This window comes from Terrapene carolina, unplaced genomic scaffold (genome assembly GCF_002925995.2).
Source record: "Terrapene carolina triunguis isolate 2854851 unplaced genomic scaffold, T_m_triunguis-2.0 Scaffold95, whole genome shotgun sequence".
NCBI lineage: Eukaryota > Metazoa > Chordata > Testudines > Emydidae > Terrapene > Terrapene triunguis.
Genome location: NW_020664446.1, coordinates 41,384,438 through 41,407,875, shown reverse-complemented (window position 1 = coordinate 41,407,875; position 23,438 = coordinate 41,384,438). Strand labels below are relative to the sequence as shown.

Sequence of the window (23,438 nt, the reverse complement as noted above, 5' to 3'; positions counted from 1 at the left end):
TCCCCTGCCCCTTGCTCTGCTCTTCGCTGAGGTTAAGAATAGAAAATCTATTTGCAGCACCATTTCCAACAGGATTTCAGAATCCACTGTGATCCTTGCCACATGGATAACAGCAGCAGTTGAGTGAGGACTGAGCTGAGGGTCAAAGGTCCTTTCTGTTGAGTTTTGTTTTATTGCTTGAAAAATCTCTTTGTAGCACCTTGGAAGGAAATGCCCGATTGATTCAAGCCACTCTCTGAGGTAACCAGGCGTGGTCTACACAAGCTGTGCGCGCTCAGCCACTGTTTGGGGTTCATTTGCAATCCAGTGGCCAGTGCTGTTTCTTCCTTTTGTTTCTTCCTTTGATTTGATCTTTTTTTGTTATTCCAATAAAGAATTAAAAAGTGACACTGCTGAAAAGTCATAAAAATGAAGCCGTTTTTTCGGTAGCCTTCTGTTTGGTTTTTAAATCTGTGTCTCATCCGTTTCCGAAAGTGGCTCGGAAACTTGGCTGCTCTGCCCATGTAAACCGTCAACAAGAGAGACATTGGGAAAATGTTTCATGTCACAACAGGGGAAGAGGTCCTGAGACTATTCCCCAGCTGCTCGGATCCCGTACTATGCCTTCTCCGTCGTGCTACGCCCTGGGAGGGGACAGAGGAATTGCTTTCGCTGTGTGCACCGGCAGGTTTGTTCAAGGCGGGAGAGAACCCTTGAAAGGCAGTGCTGCCCCAGAGTTCTCCAGAACTCTGCCCTGCTGCAGCATACCGGCTAGGAGGTAGTGGTCTTGAGGGGTCAACTTTTGAAGTATCATCGACTGGAGTGCCCCGAGATTGGGTCGCAGCATTAGCCCAAGAGGTTCCATGGGCAGCTGAACCTTCCGTGCTGGGCAGCTGGGAATGAGCAGCTTGGGATGCATCTGTCTCTTTGGCAGCTGTGCTTTGTATCCTATGTGGGCGATGCCGGGCAGTGGGATGAAAGGGCAGTGGTGTGACTGGGCTGGGAAAGAAAGCACCCTCGTGAGTTCCAGTCTCTGAAGCACCTTGGTCTACGCTGGGCGGCACGCTGGTGGTGGAGACCTTTTTGCCACAGGACTCACAACAGAGTTTGTTGTAGCCAGGGATGGAGCAGTAGCGAGCCAGAACTTCCATCTGACAGAATATGGACTTGTCCCCAAGGCAAGGCTCTTCTGTGACAAAAACATTTATAAAGAAGCTAGTGAGTATAACCAGGATGTACAATAATAACGTGCACAAAATACGATCCAAAATCACTGCATACATGGGTTTAAAATTATCCCATAAAGCTGCTGTCAGAGTAAAATGCCATATTACACTTGGTGTTACATCATGTTTAACATTGGTCAAATTTCAAATTCAAGGTTTGGTTTAAGCATTGAAAACGGTGAACTCTCCTGTGACCCTCTCTGATCTGTACATCTTGACTTTCTGGTTTCAGGCATGTTGGAAGCACTCAGCTCCTCAGAGGAAAGGTGTAACAGAAGTACCAAAATATTATTTATTATTAATTATTATTATTATTATTAGAAAAACTGTGCATACCAAAGGTACAGCTTGCGTCTCTGCAGTATTTTGGTACTCCCACTTCCTAACAAAATCAAGACGTGCAAAGATTCACAAATGTTTTCTTAAATGAACCAAAATGGTGAAATGTTTGGCTGAGGGGATTAGCAAAAGGATGTAGGACCTTTCACCTTTAGGAGACCAGTTCAAATAAGGCAGGCATTTCAGAGGGAGTTTACAGACTCCAGATGCAGCCTTATAAACATTGCTACAATTGTCACTACAAACCAACATAACCGAATGACTCCATTGTTTTAATTTTACTAGATGATGTTAGCGTTGAGTGGTAGGTGCTGGAGTCACATTGCTGCTGGAGACATCCACCCACCCACAGGACAGAAGAAGTAAAATCAACAGCAGTGGAAGCTCCTTCATGCCACTAGGCCTCAATGCTGCTGAGGAAGAATCATCTTTAGGGATGAGATGCTAATTAAAGACTCCAGGCTCATTTAGGGCCTGATGCAAAGCCCAGTGAAATCAATGGAAGGCATTCCAAGGGCTTTGGATCAGACCCTTAATCCTTCTCAAGTCTACTTCTTTGGAGCTCTGATACAGCAAGGTACCTAAGAACATGCATAATTTTTAGCATACATCCCATTGACTTGAATGGAATTACTCTGTATGCATGTGTTAAAATGCCTTGCTGAACTGGGGCCTGGGACATGGAATTTGTCTTCTTCACATCTAGACAAGAATCTAGCATACTTTTGGCAGTAACAGATAAAAATGACAAGAAAGTCATTTGTTAGAATCATGTTGTGATGTTGACATTTGCCCACTAATAGAATGGGACTATCAGCTTTATCAAATGATAACAACTTCCTGTCACTACCTCCCTATGTCAAATTTGAAATAACTTAAACGTTACAAATTCCCTGTCCATGTAGCTATCCAGTTTCCTAACACAACACAAGAACTCTAAGATTACGAAAAGGCCATCTGACCCAACGTATCACTGCTCTTTGTACCACCACAAAAATAATGACATTAAAAAATAATGACAATATTTACAAGGGAATTCACTGGCCAAAAAATATTGGGGATTGTGTGTGTGTGTGTGTGTGTGTGTGTGTGTAAGGTAACTCCCTTCTCTTCATGTGCCAATATATATTTATGCCTGTATCTGTAATTTTCACTCCATGCATCTGAAGAAGTGGGTTCTTTACCCACGAAAGCTTATGCCCAAATAAATCTCTTATTCTTTAAGGTGCCACCAGACTCCTCGTTGTTTTTGTGGATACAGACTAACACGGCTACCCCTCTGATACTAGGAAAATCCTTGCAACTGTATATCAAGGGGCACTAGATGGCACCCTAATTTCAGGGTTAGATAAAAAAGTGAAACAGAGACTTGTTTAATTGTCAAGGGAAAGACTCAGAAGAGAGTTTGGGTCATTCTCCAACTGCAAAACCCACAGAAGGGAGCAGGGAGGGTGGCAGGGGAAGAAATGGGGAAGGGAACCTATAACACTTGAACAGAGTGCCGCAAAGGTCTGGTTTCTGAACAGGCAGCTCAGGTGAGTGCTGAATGCTGACTGTAGGGAAGGACAAAGAACAGTGTTAGTGGTCTAATTTCAATCTCACTAAGCATGAAATAGGGAGGTGGTGGGGCACTTCCCAGCACACCCATTTTAGCACAGTAGCATTTGACAACTTCAGATTGCAATCAAGCTAAGCTTGTATTTTCCTCTGGTGTCCATTATGGGGCATTAACCTTTTGATCTCCCTTTGAGAAAGGTCTCCACTAGCCTTCAAAAAATGGTGTCCTCCATTAAGTTATTTCCACTTCAGTCACAGAAGAGGAAGAGGGCGGCTTGTAAACATTTAATAGCAGAATCTCTTCCTGAGTAGTGCAGGTAAAGAGACTTCTGCTCCAAGAGACAAACTTAGGAAGAGGGGAAACTTACTTGAAGATATCTTGTTAACAGGATTTTTGGGCCCATCCTGGGGTACCCATTGTACTTTTGGAGTCACATGATCACTGGTGTCTGCCTTTGCTGCAATACTTGGTAGCTTTCCTGTAGGTAGATCAAGGCCAGAAGGTTTAGGCATAAAGATTAGCCCAACAGAGGCATTTCCAAAAGAATTTGAGAGTAGGTATGGTGGGGAGGGTTCCTTGCACTAGCCCTTGTCTTCTAGAGACACACATCAAGATTTTTTAAAGTAACAAGGGTTTTCGGGTGCCTCAATTTTTGGGTGTGCAACCTGAGCCACCTTAAAAAGGGACCTAATTTTCTGAGAGCAGGTGCCCAGCTTTCTGAAAATTAGGCCCCTGTAAGGAATCTTAGATTGGGCATCCAAAACTGAGGCATCCAAAACCACTGTTAAAAATCTTGGCCAAGGATTAAAATAAATTTGATGGCCTCACCTTAATCATCAATTATTTACACATCGCAACACCATCAGAAAATTTTACACGATCTCTGGACGAAGACTGGAAAGGCCAGGAGTGCTGTACATTTCCGTAATGTCAGTCTTGCCTGTTAACGTTTTTCCCTGCTGGGCCTCAAGGTCACTTCAGCTGTGTTGCCATTGTGTGATTAGCATTCCCCTGAAGCTGATGGAACATCAGGGCTTACTGACTAGTACAGTTAGCAGCATAGCGCAGGTACTCTACCAAGACAGTAACAGCGGCTGTTTTAAATTGAAGCGAATGGGAATATGTGAATACCTGTATCTAGGGAAGTGGATTTTCAGGAACAACCTGAATCCTTAACTTATATCTTGTAACACCTTCTTCTGCTCCTCGGCATGTAAACTACATCACCTTCCATAGCCTTACACATCAGTAGAATAGATCTACATGCAAAGGAGTCCAACTTGTACCACATCACTGACCGTTTCTCAGTTTGATTCCATGACTGACTCTAGGAGAGTCTGCTCCAGTGACATTTCAGCTCTTCTCACCTGGGCACGCTGCCATTTTGCAGACTTGGACAGTCTCTGGTTTCTCATCTTCACATTGCCCAATGCTATTGTCACTAGCCTTGCACACCACCTGGCGCTGCTGGATGCCTTCTCCACAGCTGACTGAGCACTGTGTCAAATCACCAAGGAGGGGAAAAAATACACCTATCAGTGCCGGGGGGGAAAAGCAGGGATGGAGACACCGAAATGCACCTCATGCTACAAACAAGGGGCTTCAAAAAGAACTCTGTGTGTGTGTGCGCACATGTGCAAGACTATGTATATAAACACACACAAATTAGTATTCAGTATAGAGATCTCCCTGGCTTTGGTGAAATTTGTCCCCTTGGCTGGATACTGCTTAACCTTCCAACTAAGAATGACTTTCATCTCTATATCATAAAGGTACTTCTGGAGATGAAAGGTTTGGCTTCTCAAATGCACTGAAGTGAATTACATACCAAGCATTTCCCCCTAGGTTTGATACCACTGGTCACCCATTATAAGCGCCCTCCAAATCACCCATCCTTACTCTACCACCAATGACTTAGCTTTCTTCTGGGCTGGACAGAGGCATTACCATGCCCACATATACACACCCCTGTCCAGGGCCGGCTCTAGCATTTATGCTGCCCAAAGCAAAAACAATTTTGACCGCCCCCTACCCCGTTTTTTTAATTACCCCCCCCCCGGCCCTGCCTCAACTCCGCCCCTTCCCCAAATCCCCAGCCCTGCCTCCTTCTAAAAATGTTAAAATGTATTACTGGCACGCGAAACCTTAAATTAGAGTGAATAAATGAAGACTCGGCACACCACTTCTGAAAGGTTGCCGACCCCTGATCTAGTTCATTATAGAATTAATTTGCTATCTAGGTGATTTACATTAACCCACAGCAAATGTGTTCCTCCCACAGGCCTTGTTCTCTAGGGCCTGATCCAAAGCCCAAGGAATTCAATGGAAATCTTTCCATTGACTTCACTGGGCTTTGGATCAGGCACTTAGAGTGAAATATATCTCCGGATAATGTTACACTGTGTGTGCTGTATAAAAATATCCTCCTGACTGAGAAAACGCTCTCAGCTCCCACCAGAATAAGGGAGGTTTCATTGCTAACCCCCAGCTACTCAGCATGGCCACTGGCCACCAATCACCCAAGATTGGTGATTTTTCCGTAGTAGTGAAGCAGGTTCTTTTGCAAGCCAGCAGGCTCCCGAGATGTATGATGATCATGCTTTCTGGAGTTTTTGAATCAAGTAGCAACCAATTAAAGATCTGCACATCTATGGAATAAAAGCTTTACTATGTCCCAACATCGTATGCATGCAGAACCTGGGCTCACGCACCTGGGACCAGGCACCTGTCCTCCATTGGGCTGGACAGGGCAAGCGGCTGCAGGGCCTGCGTGTGTCCGGTCGATCTCCTGTGCAGTATTTCGTGTGGACCGTCCGGTTTGTGCCATTCAGGAGGTGCTGGACACACTGCACCACCCTTATCTGAACTCCTAGCTTGCCACAGGACTTGCTGCAGGCTCCCCATTCCTCTGCCATCCAGCTGAATCATTAAAATACAGCACTGTCAACAGGTTGAGGGGGAGAATATTTGGACTTTTTCAGATTCTGATTGGCTTATCTTTCTGGAGCTTTGAGATCACAGATTGAGAGTCCTTAGAAGAGATGTGGGAGCTCATATTCCTAGCTGTAGCATAGTCTTCAGATTAAGGAGCAAATCCTCAGCGGGTGTCAACCAGGATAACTCCACTGAACTCAGTGGAGCTACTTGATTTACAGAAGCGGAGAACCTGTCTCTCTGAGCCTTACAGTTGGGTTTTGTGCTGATCTAATGTGTTGGACTCCAGTAGGCCAAACAATGGCAAGTTTGTCTTGGTCCCTCTATGACAGCCTGCATAACCCATTAGGAATGGTTATGCCTTCCATAACTTAAGTCATTCTCAGTTCCCTCGCATGTGTCCCTGCCTTATTTGGACAGTACTGGGTCACCAAGATTTTATCCTTTTGTACTTTTCAGGATGGGGGTGGGGGGATTTAAAAGAAAACAACTTACCCTTTGCAATATTTGGATCCCTCCACCTCTTTGACTTGGGAGGGAGGGGGGAGAAAGGCTGCCTCATGCTAGCTCTTGCACCAACGCCAATAATGAAAATGACCAGAGCCTCCTGCCTTAACCCTGAGCACACTCATGCAGGTACAGCAGAGTGTCATGATCGTAGAGGGGAGAACTCACGCTGGCTGGGAGCACTCCTGCGGGTTACATCGCCTCCGGATCGGCTTGGGTTTCTTGCCATTATCACAGAAGTTCCGATGCACCATCCGGTTATCGCTTTTCCTCCGACAGCCATACTTGGTGTACTGGATGCCTGAAGGAACCACAGAAAGAAAAATACACAGGGAGTAAAGGAATCACCAGTATACACACAACTTGGTTTGGAACTCCACCTTGATGACCATTAGTTGGATCCCCCTAACTAGCTCCTCTTGCTTTTTTGCTATGACTTTGCACTCCAACTATGGAGTTCAGCATGTCATACAAGGGGCCATAATGCAGCCAGACAATATTTCGTCTAGGCTGTACACACACAAACACACAAAGGCACCAAATATATTTGCAGTCAACAAGGAGGTGGTGGTGAGATATTGCTACTCAAGTCTGGAATACCCCAGTCATTCCCATCTTCCTGCCTGACCCATATGGTTGCTGGCTGCTATGTAGCCAATGGGAAATGCCATTTCACCTCTGCAAAACTAGGACCAGATTCCAGACTGCATCCTGACTGCATCCAAGTTCTGCTCAGACACAGGGTGAGTGTACAAGGGAGTAGCTCTAATTTAGGCCACTGCCATAAGGTCCCTCAGGGATCACAAAGTGGATTTAGCAGACGAGCCCCTGAGCTCTGGTGCATTTTGTGGTTATTGAAAAGAGTTTGATGGGCCTTACTTTGGAGCTTACTTCCCCTGATGGAAAAGAAAAGAATCCACATCACAAGAGAGCCCCAAAATGTTGTTAGAATTTGGCACACTGGTCACATTTGCTTGGAAAAAGACCAGGTCTGGGCTAAGCTAGTCTGAAGCATGAGCTTCCATTCACTCTTCTAGAGGGTGATCCCTTCATGTCAGGATTGTGTTAATTGGTGGAGCACGTATAAGAGAAGAGCATATTGCAACAGCTTGTAGCTAAAACAAGGACTTCAGTTCCATCTCTGCCTGTCTCTAAACCTTCCCAAATGCCAATATTTATTTTTAAAAAATCACAGTTACAAGGAAATGAGAACAAGATGGAACCATCAGATCTGCACTGAGTTTTAAAAACTGATTTATTTCAGTGCTCTGGATAGAGTTTACATCTATTTGCTCCATAATTATGATGATTTCACCTGCCTTGAAAAGGGAGCTATAAGGATTTGTAACTTGTGTAACTGTGGCATCTTATCCATTCATTTGCGTAACAAGCACCCCAGAACCTGCACACACACTTCCTGTCTCTCAGTGTAGGGAATGACCCAGGTACCGGCAGGAACAAACCAGCAATGACAGGCGGAAGTGTTACTGGGTCTTACAGGTCTTTCCATTTCTCTAAGTTGCTATGATTAGGCCCTTCCCCAAACCTGTAAGAATAACAGTGAGATGATTCTCATTTGTATAGAGCCTGGGTCTGTGCTTTTAAGCAAAGCTGCAGAAACCTGACTTAAAGAACCCTGGTTACATTTTCAGAGAGCCTCCTAACTGAGATTACAAAAATTGCTAGTGCACCTTGTGATTGTGCAAAACCAACATTCGCACATAAAAAATGGCACCTGTATGCACAACTACCTATGCTGTGTGCACAAAAGATATCCACTAAAACTTCTGCAGGAATAATTAAAAAAGAATGTTGAAAAATATGACATTGTGCGTTTGGAGTGGAGCTGCATCAGAGAATGCTCTGCAATAATTGACAGGGTCTTTATAACTGTCATGGGGCAGCCCCTTAGGGTGCCCTCCAGCGTCATGCTGCAGCACATCCCATGCACATGCCTGTTTCCCCTTCAGTGGATCATCCCAGAAATAGTCCACAAAGACTTTCCAAGGATACCTAGCCTTTTCAGGGTTAGTTTATTACCAAATAAAGCTCTGTGCACATAAACCATAACAACAGTCCCATAACCATCATCCAGAATTCCCCAGCACAGTCCAAATAGTACAGTCAGTCTCCAAGTCCCAATAGTCTATGAACACACCAAGTACAGCTCCAACATCTCTCACCAGGCTCGCCTTTCTAGTATGGCTCCAGTGTCTCTCACCATGCCTCCCCCAGTCTTTAGTCCTCTTCTGGCTCTCCAGCTCAGCTCTCCGGCTCAGAGAGCCAGCAGGTATCTCTCTCTGCTGCTCTCAGCCTTCAGCCCTTTCCAGCCTTTTCTGGCAAAGATGGAAACTCTCTGGCCCAGGAAGGTCAGCAGGCTAGCCCCTCCTCCATTGGCTTCCTGGCCCTCAGCCCTTTTCAGCCTCCAAGAACTGGCTCTCTGGCTCAGGAAAGTCAGCAAACTAGCCCTCCCTCTTTTCAGCTTTCCCTGGAGACCTCCTCCAGATTCCTGATCTCTGACAGCTCTCACCTTCCAATCCACGGACTGACCCAGTCTGTTGTTAGGCTCTCCCACTTATATGGCCTAGGTCCCATCTCTTAAAATCCAATTGGGAAGCAGCTGACATGTCACAAGTGCATTGGACCACCCCAAAACCTCCTAAAGGGGCCAATCTCCCTGTGACACTCAAATTACCATCTCGGAAATCCCAGGTTCTAAGAAGCCACAGAAATCTTAAGCAAATGGGAGCATCAGATGATGCGTCAAACCAGACTCCCAAATAAAGCAGTATATCAGAGTGCTGCCAAAGGAAGATAGATTGACTCCCCAAGCATGCTGGAATTTAAGGCTTGGAATTGCTAAAGAATAGAGAATTAGGTAATTAAGGTATATGGATATTTAAAACCCAGAGGTCTACTTTGACTCATACTGCCATACAGGTCCAAGAAATCTGACCACGACATACATGTGACCGTGTATTACAGCTTAACAGACATATAAAAGAGAAACAGACCTCCTCCGCAAGCCTTTGAGCACTGAGACCAGCTCTTGAGGGCCCACTCATAGGAATCCATCTCTTCAAGAAGGACATTATTGTTTCCAATCACTGGCAGCAGGTCTTCATGGATAATGTACTTATACATCAGGCTGCTCTTGGACTCATCTTCCTGTGGGATAACCTGGGATCAGAGAAAGAACAAAGACAGTGTAGAGGGAGCAAGGAAGAGAAAAAGAGAATGAAATTGTGGGAAAGGGTGAGAGGGGAAGGAGGAGAGGAATTAAAGAGGACGCAAACAATGACAATGTAGCATATAGACACATAACATGAAAAGTAGAAGAAAAGAAAGTAACAAGAAAGAAATTAAACAAGTACCATAGGTAGAAAAGAGAAAACTTTTAGTTAACATGAAGAACTCTTGATCCATTCAAAATATTTCAATTAATCTAAAATGACTGGAAGGATTCTAAAATACTCACAGAACATACTCTGTATTGGACCACTGCACATGTGCAGAAAATGCCCATGACATATCAAAGTATATGCTCAAACTCTAGACTTCATACACAGAACTTTCTACCTTATGTGCATAAATAGGAAACTGTACTATAACTTTAGACATACAAAGAGGCATAGAAGCGTTGTTTGTAACACTCTATACCAATAAGTGAACACGTATTCCAAGACATTGGGGGGGCAGGGAGGATGAGCTTTTCTTCCACGGAGCCATGGGGAATCTAGATCCTGTTAATGCTGGGATAAGCCAGAACAGGGTGTGTAAGGTAGGCTATGGTAGGGCCTTGATATGTTGTCAGATGCAAGGTCAAAAACATTCAGAGTTCTGAGAAGTGTATTCGTAGTGTATTTCTGCACAGCCTGAAGTATCTTAATCACTATTAGATTATGGCTAGTTAATTTCACTTTTTAAAATAACTTTTAAGAGTTTTGTAGGATTTACGCCATATGTCCTTCCACTATGAAATTCCGCCACTCCATTCAACATTGTATATCAGGCTCTTCTAGCATTTGTAACAGTGATTTCACTGTGTGCTCTGCTTCAGAGAATGATTGTGCCCATCACATCTCCAGAGGACAAGACAGTGTGACTCACCAGCACACTGATTGCTTCATGCAGGGGGCCACTGGTTTTCAAGCTCTCCTTGCCGTTCTCAATTGTGTATTCCCACTCCAAGCCCATCTCAATGAAGGTTTTGCTTTTGGCTTCCTTGGCTTTGACATTAAGGATGAAGTTTCCAGTAGCTTGATTCTTAACAGCTGGGAAAAGAAGTTCACAAAGTAATTTTCCCCTGTCAAAGAACTTTAGGGACAGAAAATGAATTGTGAGCATAATGCATGGGAATTTAACTGACCAGAAGAAATCCCTAAGGATGGGAATTGTATGGATAGACCTTCATGGTGAAAATATTCCTCATTACAGACCAGATATTCATAAAAAAGATCTCAGAAACCGGGCTCAGCTGGTTGGTCTTCTGAAAATCCGGCCATAAATATCACAGTGGGAGCAGCTGGGAGCTGAGCAATTGGGAAAATCTGGCTCTTGTTTAGGTGCCAAAATAGCACCTGCAACTCTGGCCCTATATATTAACAATTGAATACCCTACTATTGACTGTAAGCAAAGCACGTCCTATTAGTCTTTCGATTGTGATCTAATCATCTGCCAGAAAGGTAAAAGTAACGTTATCCATGGACGAGACTGCAGGCCTGGACTGTGCCATGGGTTAATGCACTAGATCTTAACAGAAAAACATCTCGGCTCAAATAGTAGCTTAAATGGCAAGCGAAATGGGTTTACCCACAGCACAAACCGATCATTTAAGATAACACCCCTACAGGGAGAACCAAAAAAGAGATAGCAGAGGTGCTGTAGGTCAAGAGTGAGATGCACTGGCAGAGCTGTGTAAGGCCCAGGACTGGAATAGCAAGGTGTACTGCCGGTTGGAACTGAGGGGCCCTGGCAAAGGCCTCAGGCCCAGAATTTGAGGGGACACACAGGCAGATGAAAGTGTCCCTTTTCAGCCCTTCTAAAGAAAATACATCTTTGTGGGGCTTGTGTCCGCGGTGCAGAGAACAAGGCTGTGAGCAGCTGCTTATGGAAGAGCCTGAATACATTCCATTGAATGAACAGGCATGTGCATATAGGGCTGGTGATCAAGAAAGGGGCCTTGGCAGGGAATAACCCTTTAAATGTGTAAAATCTAATGGCCCCACACTCCACACCATGCCTCTCCGGCATGAAACTCTTATTTCCCCAACCTTTAAGAGAATCACACTCCCTCCATCCCACTTCCCAATTGTTCCAGGGTCCCCCTGCTTTCCTAACATTAACTCTCTTCATCTTCTCTAAACAGTCAGTCTGGTTTGACCGTATTGCTGACATACCAATCCCCCTGACATTCCAACTCATCCTTTGAATTAATGGTCTTCTGAGCAGAAAGAAAACACACAGACACATACACACCCTTCCTATGTCTGAAAGAGATTTGGCTTCAAGACCCAGCCCTCTGAGAATATACCTCACACAGAGGAGCATTGTGTGAGTTCTCACTACAGGATCACACAGGCAGAGCTCGACTGGCCAGCTTCACTGGAAGGTTCACTAAGAAGGATTTTGGAGACAGCAGAAAAGGAGAGCTGCAAATTGAGATGCAAGAGGCTGGGGAACAGCTACTCCAGCTTAACTCCTTGGTCATTTTCAAGTAACTTTCTCTCTCAATCATACGCACACACACAAATACCCACTCACTCCAATGTGCTTTTAAACAGAGCGGAATAAGAGAAACAGAAGGATCACTCTATAGAAAACTTTAAAGGCCAGGATGTTGCCCCGCTGTGCCTCCCTGGCCCTGTTCTAGCAGCACAAATGGGCTGTAAACCTAGCTTAACCAGATACATGGGCTTCCCCCAGTGTGGAGAAATCCTCAAGTGGCCTAGGGCCAGCACAGCAGCTCCTACACTGTCCCCTATGCTCCTGGTATAGGCAGGCGTGGCTGTGGAGCTGCTCTATCTAGACAATCCCCAGTTGTTGTAAGGTCCCTTGGGAGCCATTACCAGCCAGTGCAGCTTAGAACAGCCAGGAGGATGTTCTTAGATGCACCTCAGGACAGACTTGGCACCCAGCAGCCACAGGACTGGGTTGGGTAGGATGGGTTTTAAGGTTGCCTCTTAACATCCTTCCCCTTCTGAAACTGTGCCAGGCACAGAAGGCCCTGTCCCAAGGATTTGGCCCCAGGACTCTACATTTTCTTTTTTTTCAGCTGACTGTTAGTGCTCATGGAAGTAAAGGAATGGAATCATTGGCTAGCGCCCGCCATGAACAATAACAAATGTTGTACAAATTCTTTGGCCCCCTGCTCCCAGCCCTGCCAACATACCTCAATTCTGACATGGAACACGTCTTGCTATTCCACTCCTGAGCACACACACCCAATTCTGCCAAAACAATTCAATTCTTCACCACCCTTTGCTATTCCATTCCAAGGCTCCTCCTAAGCAGCAACTGATATTCACACAGAACTGGGCTAAATTGTCTGGTAGTTCTGTGATAAGAACAACTGTTGGTCTTCTCTGACTTTTGTGTAAGGAAGTGGGCTGAGAGCTACTCATTTCACTGGGATCTGGGCGATAAATCAGCCTTTTGCACTCAGTTTCCCATTTTATCCATGCACCTGAATATTTTGTGCGTGCAACTGCCCTTTTGCACTTCCATACACATTTTGAACGTGTGACTACCACATCTATTTTAGATAACCCAAGCCTGAAAGCTTCTTTGATTAACAACACTAGGCCAAACTGGCTAACACCCATCTCTGAGTCTGTCTGTGCTCTCTGGTTGTTCAGTACTCACCAATGCTATGGGAGGCCGGCTCCATCTCTTCTATCTGAATGTATCTGGCCCCAGCCGGAATCTCAAACATTTTCAAAACACCCACTGAAAATTAAACAAAAGTAAAGCATTCTCAAAACTGATAGCAAAGCAGGCAAGTTTAAATTCTGTGGAATACTCCCACTAGGTTTTGAAACCACAGGATTCTTCAGTGAGAGAAAGGAAATGGAGAAGAGCATTTTGGTTGGTGCTTTTACCTTGTGCTTTTGCTGATGGTAAAAGACTGGTTTTATATAACTCTGTGTTTGCAAGATCAGCCCCTATCCAATTATGCAGATACTAAATACAGTAAAGCACTAGAAGGCAGTTTACTGAGCTAACAGGAAATCTGTGTTTTATTAACTATGGGTCAAATTCAAAAGATCCAGTGATTCAATTCAGATAATCATCCAAAAATGTGGATTCTTATCTGGAATGTATATGAACATGAGTTGTTTGCACTCCCATTCTGCAGTTCTTTCATAACTCCCTGTTTTCTCTCCTGAAACCTCCCCAAGATTTGCCTAAGAGCCTCCTGGCTCCTCTTCTTCTCCCTAAATCTTACTTCAGTGAGAGCCTTCCAGCTTCCTATCTTTCTCTTTCTGATGATCCCACCCATGCAAAAGTATTGCATGATCCTTCTCATCTCCTGGTCAGGTTCCCAGCATTCTGTGGCTACCCCCTGCACTCTTCCTTGCTCCTATCACATCTCTCCCTTCTTGCAACACCACGTTTCTCTAGAAAGGCTCTTGCCTTTCCACTACTTTGTCCTACTCCTAACCCCTGTGAGAGTTTAGGTAAATAGACAGACATTATTTTCACATGCTAAAGATACTGTAGTATCTTGACTACTCTTATGCAAAGCGCTGCCCTCAGCAAAGCTCTCTCTCCTTTCTCACTTCCTTCATAGTGTCTTGAGGGATCAGACTCCAAGTGGCATCAGTGTGATCCCACCCATCTGTTAGCAAAACACCTACATGAGGATGTATGTCTTGCAACATGCACTGAAGTTGGCAAGGTTGGGGGCTCAGGCTGATTGATCTACAACACAAGCAAGCTCCATAACCTTCACAAGGTACGCCCTGGACTCTGTCAGCTAAATGAAGCTGCCATACGTGGGCACAGACAGGGAAGCTGTAGCTGAGATAGCCTGGCCCCAGCACATCAAGGGCTTTTTAGATGAGGACCACAACCTTGAACTCAATAGGCAACCAGGGCCTGATCCAAGCCCCACAGAGGTCAATGGGACTTCTTCCACTGATTTCAATGGGCTTTGGATCAGGCTCCTGGCACAAAGGGAAAAGGAGTGGTGTGATGTAGTTGTGCCAGTTTGTGCGGTTTAGCAGGTAATCCACTGTGTGCTGTAAGAACTGTAACTTCTGGATAGTCTTCTCCTACAGTGCATTGCATCGGTCTAGCCTGGTGATGCAATAGCTTGAATCATATAAATAGCCAGATAATAGATAGGTAGAAAGAAATAGATACCATAAATAAGCTGTTGTAATTAACTGACTAAATGATTGGGTCCTTGCTCAATCAACAGAAGACCAAGCATAGCTGGGAGCTATCACTTTGGCAGTTATAGAGGGCATATCCTTAGGTAATATCAACCGGAAGAGCACCAATGAAGTCAGTAAAGATACGCTACCTGATGACCATCATATCTGAGCACACAACCAGCACTTGGACATCAAATTTCTGGGCTTTCGTTTTGTTTGCCAAAGGTCTGCAGAGTAAGGCAAAGGTCTAGTCTTCTTTCTCAGTATTTTGTTTTAATTTCAAAATGCAAAACCTGTATGTAATAGCCTGTTAAGTAATGTGCAATTGGCCAGAGGCAACATAAGCAAGCATTCTGAGCCTGTGGATACACTTCTGGCTAGAAAGACATGGCCTTCATTTCAGCAGCAATATCGCTCTAATGGTCTTCCTGTTCTGTGTTTGTACTGTGCTTCTCACAATGGGGTCCTCGTCAATTACTAGGGCTCCTAGGCATTATGATAATACAAATAACTACTACTACTACTACTACTACTACTGATAAACTATGAGATGTAGTTGTACTTATATCTGTAGGGCCAAATTCTCATTTCAGCAACACCCGTGTAAATCTGTAGTAATTCCAATGGACTTCAACAGAGATACTCTAGAATAGGTTTACACAGGCAGAACTAAGAGTAGGTTTCAGACCACAGATGGATTATATTTGTTACGTGCAAAGGTGCATTAAAGCAATCACTTCCAACATATGAATTCTCTTCCTCGATTCCCGGGCCAGACTCTCACCTGGCTGCTTTGGGGATTTGATGAAAGTCCCTTTCACCGTCCGGCAGTGGGAATTGTCACCCCCGCAAACACCACACTTGTCATCCTGCTTCAAAGAGCCAATTTCCTTGTCACATCCAACATGCTGTCACCAAAGAGGGAGAGAAAGAGATTTAAAAAAGGTCACATATGTAGAGCCTCAAAATGCAAGGCAGGCATCACACCTCGTAGCTTGTGCTGGGCTTTCGCCACCCTCCAGTCTTACAGCAGTATGACAGCAGTGCAGATGTGTATGGCAGGGGAGGATGGTAGTGACTTTCCAGCGCAAACCCTCCCAAAAAATTCTGCCAGCTGGTGAATCATTCTCACTAGCAGTCACTCCCCACGACAAATGGGGAGATGGATCTGATATCATGTGCCCTACTTCTTTTACGGTGCTAGGGAGCTTTTAGGCTGATGTAAGCCTTCAGGGTTGTCCTGCTTCAATTCTCTGCTACAATTGACCACCACCTGGTAGCTCCAAGTCCCCCTACATCCCTCAGAAAGAGTCTATAGGGGTGAACTGTGCAGCCTTGGATGCCAACTTTGGATGGAAGTCTTAGACCATCCACCAGTATAATCAGCCACTTCTCTACTGGCACCCTTGATTCTCTGTTTATGAAAACAGTGTGACATAATAAAACAGAACTTGGAGGAAAGTATTTAACGGGCTTCCCCACATTGCTAGTTGAATGCACATGAATTGCCTCCTATATACATACATACATACATACACACACACACACACACACCCCTTCTCTACCATTGTGAGTGCCAGGGAAGCCTGGGTAAATAACAGTGTACCTAAACCTTTATTTACTCTTCACACAGTGCTCCAGTTTAGAAAGGAATTTTAGATTCCTATGGAAAAGTCTATGAAAAATGTAAAACGTTTAAGATTCCACTGAGTCCAGAAATGTTCGTGCTTGTTCTCTCTCTCTTCCTCTCATTTGAATAGAGGACAGGCAAAAACTGCCAGACCCAATGATTAGTTACATACGTACCACACACTCCCCCCGAACACAGGCACTGTATTGGTCTCTGTAGCTGCATCTGGTACCATCATGAACCACCTGGTTCATGAACACCACATCTCCTGTTTCCTCTGACTGACAAATCAGCTCACACTTCTGAGCATCTGCAGCAAAATAAACATTGAAAAACCCATGTTCATGGAAACACAATGGAGTCAATACAAAATATCTTAATAAGAGGAACTTGCTATCTTGAATTAGAATATTCTCAAAAGCCAGTCCCTTCTTGTCTCTAAGTCCCTCCTACATTTGCCATTCGGTACTCCATATTCTCTTACAACAAACTTAGGGAGGTGGATGTTAACCACAACATATTAAGATTTGACTCTGGCAGAGCAAATTAAATGATCAAAGTACATGATTGGGCAAGCTGTTTTCATACTTTGTTGAAATCTGAAATGATTGTTTATGTAGTGAAACACCAAATTCCGCCTGCAGATATGCACGTGCAAGTCCCTTTGACATCCTCACAACTGCAAACACATTGAGTCAGCTGGTACTACAGAATCACTTGATTCCTTTAATTCAATGAGAGTTGTGCATATCTGAGGACAGAATTTGTCCCACAACAGCTACAAATACAACATATCATCCAGCTGTGTAAAGCAACACAGCGTTATGAAAAGACTGTAAAATAGTGACAAAAATCCAACCTAAACAAGTGCAGACAGATAAATTTATGTTTAAAACAAACAGCAAATTCTCTCCTGCATCAAAAATCCTAATGGTGAAAGACAGTGGGGGAGATATCAAAGCACTGGTTATGGCTCCCTGATTCTGTTGGCTTGTCTTCACTGTCCCTGGCCCTGATATAAGTCAGAGCAACTTATGGGCCGCATTAACCAATACCAGTGGCACATGAAAATCAGTTTTGCTCCTCTTGCTTGCCTGGATCTAGGTGCAGAGGTTTTATTTCCCCTGCAATTATTGACAATATCACACATAATACAAAGAGCATTTTCCTGCTGTATTTCAGGTGCTTGTGATGTTCTTAGTGCTCGCAATGGAAACCCTCAGCATAGGCTTCTGTAGGTAAGGGAAAGTGATTTTGGGGAACCTGAAGGGCTGGTGATGGAATATGGAGCTTTTCTCTTTAAAGAGCACTGAGATCATACAAGCGTGAAAGATGTCACATAAAACCCAATTCAATTTTTTCTCTTTAAATGACAGCTCAGTGGGGGGGTCTTTGATAGTGTCCTTGCAATGTGAAAGGCATAATCACGTACACCTGTAGGAGCCACTACAGTAGGCAAACAGTGGCAGCAGTGTCATTCCAATAGCAAGGAAAAAAATATATACAGGTCATAAGTAACTCAGGACCAATCCCAGAACTGTCCAAAGAAAGAGCTATCCCCATTGCCATACTGGAAACCCTAACCCTATCCAAACTCTTCTGAATGGTCCCCAGGGAATGTACGCAGCCCACAAAGCAAACAGAAGTCCAGTCGATGACTACACGAGCACTGCCTGGCCGAATGGGCGGTCTCCACTCACCATCATGGTGCTCATAAGGAAGCCAGGTGTGTTTGGAGTTCTGGTGGGTATAATAAGAGTTACGCTTAGAACACTGCTGGGCACGGAAATCTTCGTAGGGTCCACGACACTCTTCAGTATTGCAGACCTGGTACTCATAAATGGCACCTGGGCAATGGCGCCCACCATAGGCCGGACTAGAAAATAAATAGGGGGATAAAGACTTTTGAAACTATTTCAGAAAGGGGTACTCAGACCTGACGCAGCACAGTTCTACTTGGGATCGTGTGTGAGGGAGGCTGTCATGACTGCCTCTCTGAAGCCTGGATGTCCTAGTACAATGGCATGAGGTCCCATGAAAACTTTAACTCTAGAAACACTGTCCACAGGTCTCTGTGAAATACTTTTTTCTCTTCACTTGACCGACTTTCCCCACAATCCAGTCCAGACTACCATCATGTTAAAGGACAAACACATGTTTGCACAGAAAGACTCATTTATATTAGGTTAGTCATTTAAAGCTCCAAAGTAACAGTGAAAGCTGGTGAGCCCACAATCCATACCTATCACTACCAACTTTGTGCTACTTTGACAGTCCATGTGAGCACACATGCCTCACAGGTTAGGATTCTTATTCCCTGACAGCATATAAGAGCAATGAAGTGGTACAAAGTGCACGTGTATTGCCATCACTGCTAGCTGCTATCACCAGGTCACTGAGCCAAGAAGCTGGGTTTGATCCATTTGGAGCCCATCTGCCTTGACAGTGCTTCTTTGTTGTTAGTGCTCCTCTGGGTTAAAGGAAGGTGACCAGCTCAGTTTGATTACGTCAAGCTTCAATCCTATTAGGTGCATGTGGAGAGAAGGAGTTAAACGAATTGTAGCTCAGCGTTTAAATTTAGGGATTACAGCTGGGATTTTCAAAGGAGCCTAAGGGAGTAGGATAAACAAATCCTATGGGAGTTAAGAGCCTAATTCCCTCAGGCTCCTTTGACAATCCCATCTTACATATCTGATCATAAGAAATGCCCATGATTTATAGCAACCAAAGTGAAGAAAGGATGAACAAGCATATCCCTAAAGTTTGCTAGGCTCTGAGAAGGAGAGTTCCCTTTAATGCTCTGACACTCAGTGCTGTGGTGCCTAGGCATGGCCCTTCCTCTCTCCAGCTTACACTCAACTGTCCAGAACAACACTCTCGCCTTCCTTGTGACTGAGCTACTGGAGGAAGAAGGAGGAGGCCCTTGTTCTCTGCCACTTTCAATACGGCAAGGACTAAGAGAATTAGCAGAAGGCCAAACTTACGGTGGGTTGTTGCAGTTCCTGCTGCGGGAGCGCACCCCACCCCCACATGTCCTGGAGCAGGAGCCAAATTTGGACCAGGAACTCCAGCTGCCATCCTGGCTGTAAGGCTGCTCTGAAGTCTTCCAGATGCAGTGACCCTTGAAACACCACTGGAACAGGAGAAGAAACAGGGGTTACCGGAACACCTGCCTCTTCATAACTGTCCAGTGTTAGTGAGGAGAGAGATTCTATAGCCACAGGGGCACCCAGCTTAACAACATGGTTTGGAATCTAGGTCTCCCACTCCTATTGGTCAGATGGACATGACAGACAGTGGTGACCGTGAAGTCATGAAACCTTAAAGTAGTAAAGAAAGGTCTCGGGGGCCTGTGGTGAGGAGTGGACTAATGAACTAGCCTATCACCTCCAGAGAGCCAAATTCAAAACCTGACATAGGTCACCAGTGAAAGTGAGCTGGGTTTGGTGGTTTCATCCTAGTTCCCATTTGTTCACATCACATTAGGTAAAACTTCTGCTCAGAAGACAGCTAGGAATGGATTGGCAGGGTTCACTGCACAGGTACAGCTCTCTGTGTCCCAGGACCAATATAGCAACGGACATCACAGATCAGGACTGAGGTGCATTGGCAGAGCTTGCACAGCATTTGCCTCTATTCTGCTTGGTTCTCACATGTGCAACAAACTTCTCACTTTCACAAACACAAAATTCAGTAACAAATGTTATAACAAAATCTCCCATAAAACAGAGACTTGTCTCCATGAAAATTGCCTGGGTCCAGAACCTCAGCTACAGCCAGAAAGCACATAGCTCAGTTCAGAAAGAGGTGCAAAGGCTGCTCTAAGTTACAGTTACCAATGGTTCTAAGGGGCACATACAGCACCAGGAGCACTGGAGGAATATAGAGATGTCCTAGCCATGCCTCCTTTCGCTCAGCCACACTCATTATGCTGGCACCCTGGGGCTGGTTGTGCTAGCTACGTGCCCAGATTACAACAGTGATGTAGCAGCACAGCACCTCAGGACCTGAGCCATAGTTTTGTTGACTTTGGTTTTGGGCTTGATACACTGCATCTAATTATTGCTGACCGCAGGGTGTATACCACAGATCCTGCAGCGTGAATGGCACGTGTTCCTCAGCTTCGCATTTGAACAGACAGTGAAGCAATCCAAATCCAGTGGCTTTGCCACAAGAGCATAGAATTACTCTGTGGCCAGGACTAATAGTCTATAATGCTTCAGAGGAACATTGTCAAGCAGTTGAGGCTCAAAATTTGACTTTCCTTAGAACTGCTACAAACTGATGAAGAATATCCTCTAGTTGGTAAATATATAGGGCCAGATCCTCAGCTGGAGTAAAACAGCATAATTCAACTGAAGTCAATATAATGATTTACATCAGCTGAGGGTCTTGCATCTGGTTTGTTTTGGGGTTTTGTTTTGTTTTGTTTTGTTTTAAATCATCTCTTTGTATCTGAGAAACTGAAAAACACAATGGCCACTGTGTTGCATCTGAAGAAGTGAGGTTTTTACCCACGAAAGTTTATGCCCAAATAAATCTGTTAAGTCTTTAAGGTGCCACCAGACTCCTTGTTGTTTTTGTAGATACAGACTAACACGGCTACCCCCTGATACTTGATACAATGGCCACTGTTTATTCATGACAATATCCTATGTTTGCCCCACTGCTCTAGAGACAAAGGCAGAAAGTGCAGGAGGACAAGTTCAAGTTTGTTACCTGTGAATGCACAAACCTTGCTAGAAGCTGTTGAATGCACAAACACACATCATTAGATGATTCACATGCAAGAGATGCCCTTTAAGATCCTTTTTTATGTAAACTGTTTTTTGGGTTTGTGGCTTGGCTTTCCCTCAACTGTTAACTTTCTATCTGTTCAGAAACTCCAGCATGCACTGCACTGATGATGTCAATAACCCCTGTCATTAGTGCTGTAGTCTGCATATGAGGCAGGATAACTGTGTTTGCATTCAATATTCAGCAACTTTCTACATTTTCTGGATTTTTACTTTTGAGTTCTTTAGGATATCCAATAAGAATATTCAGCCAAAGCGCTTCCTTGGCCCTTCTGCAGGCAAAACTCTTGTTGAAATCAGTGGGAATTTTGCTACAGTAAAAACTGAGTATGAATTTCAGTATCTGATCCTTTAAGGAGAAAATGTTATTTTGAATAGAAAATGACTCGCAGGGATGATTTAGTTGGGGATTGGTCCTGCTTTGAGCAGGGGATTGTACTAGATGACCTCCTGAGGTCTCTTCCAACCCTAATCTTCTATGATTCTATGACTTGCCTTATCTTGAAGGCATTTGGTAACTTATAAAAAAGTTGGCTTGCTTCTTGACAAATCATGTCCAAAAATATTTGCCAAACTGAAAAGGTTCCAACCACTAGGAAAAGGAATGTTAGGAGGCAATAAAATACGGATAATAAAACAAATAAGCATTTTAGCAGGATTGGCTATATTCCTAGCTCTGCCACTAGACAGTTGTATGACCTTAGGTGAGTCACTTCATCTCAGTTTCCTCTGCAATCCTTTGTCTTTCCTCTCTATTTAGATTGTTAAGTTCCTCGGACAAGGACTGTCTCTTAGTCTGTGTCTGTACAGCGCCTGGGCACAATGGACCCCTGATCAGTATGTTCTACTGTAATAATAATAAATAATTTGATACAGTGCACAGGCTTTCACATCTAGTCAGCCAATTCAAATCCAGCCCAGGTAGAGACATGGAGCTGTCTCTACAAGGGCCTTTTCTTAAATGGGTTGGTCGTCTCAGTCCAGATCCCAGTGGACAAGGATTCATAGCCCCAAACCACCACCACAACTGGCATTAACTAGACCAGGGGTTGGCAACCTTTCAGAAGTGGTGTGCCAAGTCTTCATTTATTCACTCTAATTTAAGGTTTCACGTGCCAGTAATACATTTTAACGTTTTTAGAAGGTCTCTTTCTATAAGTCTATAATATATAACTAAACTATTGTTGTATGTAAAGTAAATAAGGTTTTTAAAATGTTTAAGAAGCTTCATTTAAAATTAAATTAAAATGCAGAGCCATAGATTGCCTACCCCTGAACTAGACCCTTTTTGGCAGCCACAGGAGAGAGGACGGGAAATGAACAGGTCTGGAGACTAAACTATCTTTCACCTCTAGAAGCGACACAGCTCATGGTCAGCGTTGAGAAACACTGGCAGGATGATGCCACTGCTACCCATGCTATCCCCGTTGTGTGAATAAACCATGGATTTCAGTCTCCAGACGTTTCAGTTTCGGCACCTTTCACCACCATTATATGTAACGTGCACAGACACATTAACAACCTGATTTTAGAAGTTCTAGACAGGGCTCATTTAAGGACAAGCCGTTCAGTAAGGCAATATCTTGTGTGAGATCATTGTGACTTATTTTAAAGTTATTAGAAATTGCTCATTATTTTAAACACGTCCATCCATTGTGAAAAAATTTCATTCTCAAATGTTGGTATGATGTGGAATAGGAAGCTTCATCCTACAACATCTAAACATTTTATATCCAGATTCCCCCTCCACCTCCCTTCAAATAAGTCTATTTTGGGGGCAGCATCTTCAAAATGCAAAGTTTTCTGCTGTCATTGCCTCTGGGACCTTATGTCTGAGTCCCAAGCTCCAGTTGCTTTTCTGACTCATTGGCACTTGCATACTGTGGTAATGAACATTATAGGAAACCCTGAAGTAGACAGATCCTGTGATGAAGTCATAATCATGAATTTATGACATCACAGCCTGTTGCCATGGCATTAACTGTAACATCACAAAGTTAGCAAACAGTGCGGCTTCACTTTAGAACCGAGCAGCAGGAGCAGATGGTCTGTAAGGAAGAAAAGCCCTTGTCTGAACATAGATGTAT

At 44.2% G+C, this 23,438-nt stretch overlaps 1 protein-coding gene across 1 annotated transcript in view; it reads right to left on the bottom strand.

The window, feature by feature from the left end:
• The window catches only part of ADAMTS14 (ADAM metallopeptidase with thrombospondin type 1 motif 14), a 101,437-nt gene continuing 77,999 nt past the window's right edge, over positions 1-23,438 (bottom strand). The window contains exons 11-22 of the mRNA XM_026650990.2: positions 19,540-19,688; positions 18,256-18,431; positions 16,732-16,865; positions 15,710-15,833; positions 13,409-13,492; positions 10,654-10,817; positions 9,558-9,723; positions 6,712-6,844; positions 5,814-6,021; positions 4,470-4,599; positions 3,470-3,580; positions 1-1,168 (exon numbers count right to left, since the gene is read on the bottom strand). Coding sequence (XP_026506775.1) covers positions 540-1,168; positions 3,470-3,580; positions 4,470-4,599; positions 5,814-6,021; positions 6,712-6,844; positions 9,558-9,723; positions 10,654-10,817; positions 13,409-13,492; positions 15,710-15,833; positions 16,732-16,865; positions 18,256-18,431; positions 19,540-19,688 — 2,208 coding nt within the window. The 3' untranslated portion in view covers positions 1-539. The remainder of the gene's footprint in view (positions 1,169-3,469; positions 3,581-4,469; positions 4,600-5,813; positions 6,022-6,711; positions 6,845-9,557; positions 9,724-10,653; positions 10,818-13,408; positions 13,493-15,709; positions 15,834-16,731; positions 16,866-18,255; positions 18,432-19,539; positions 19,689-23,438) is intronic.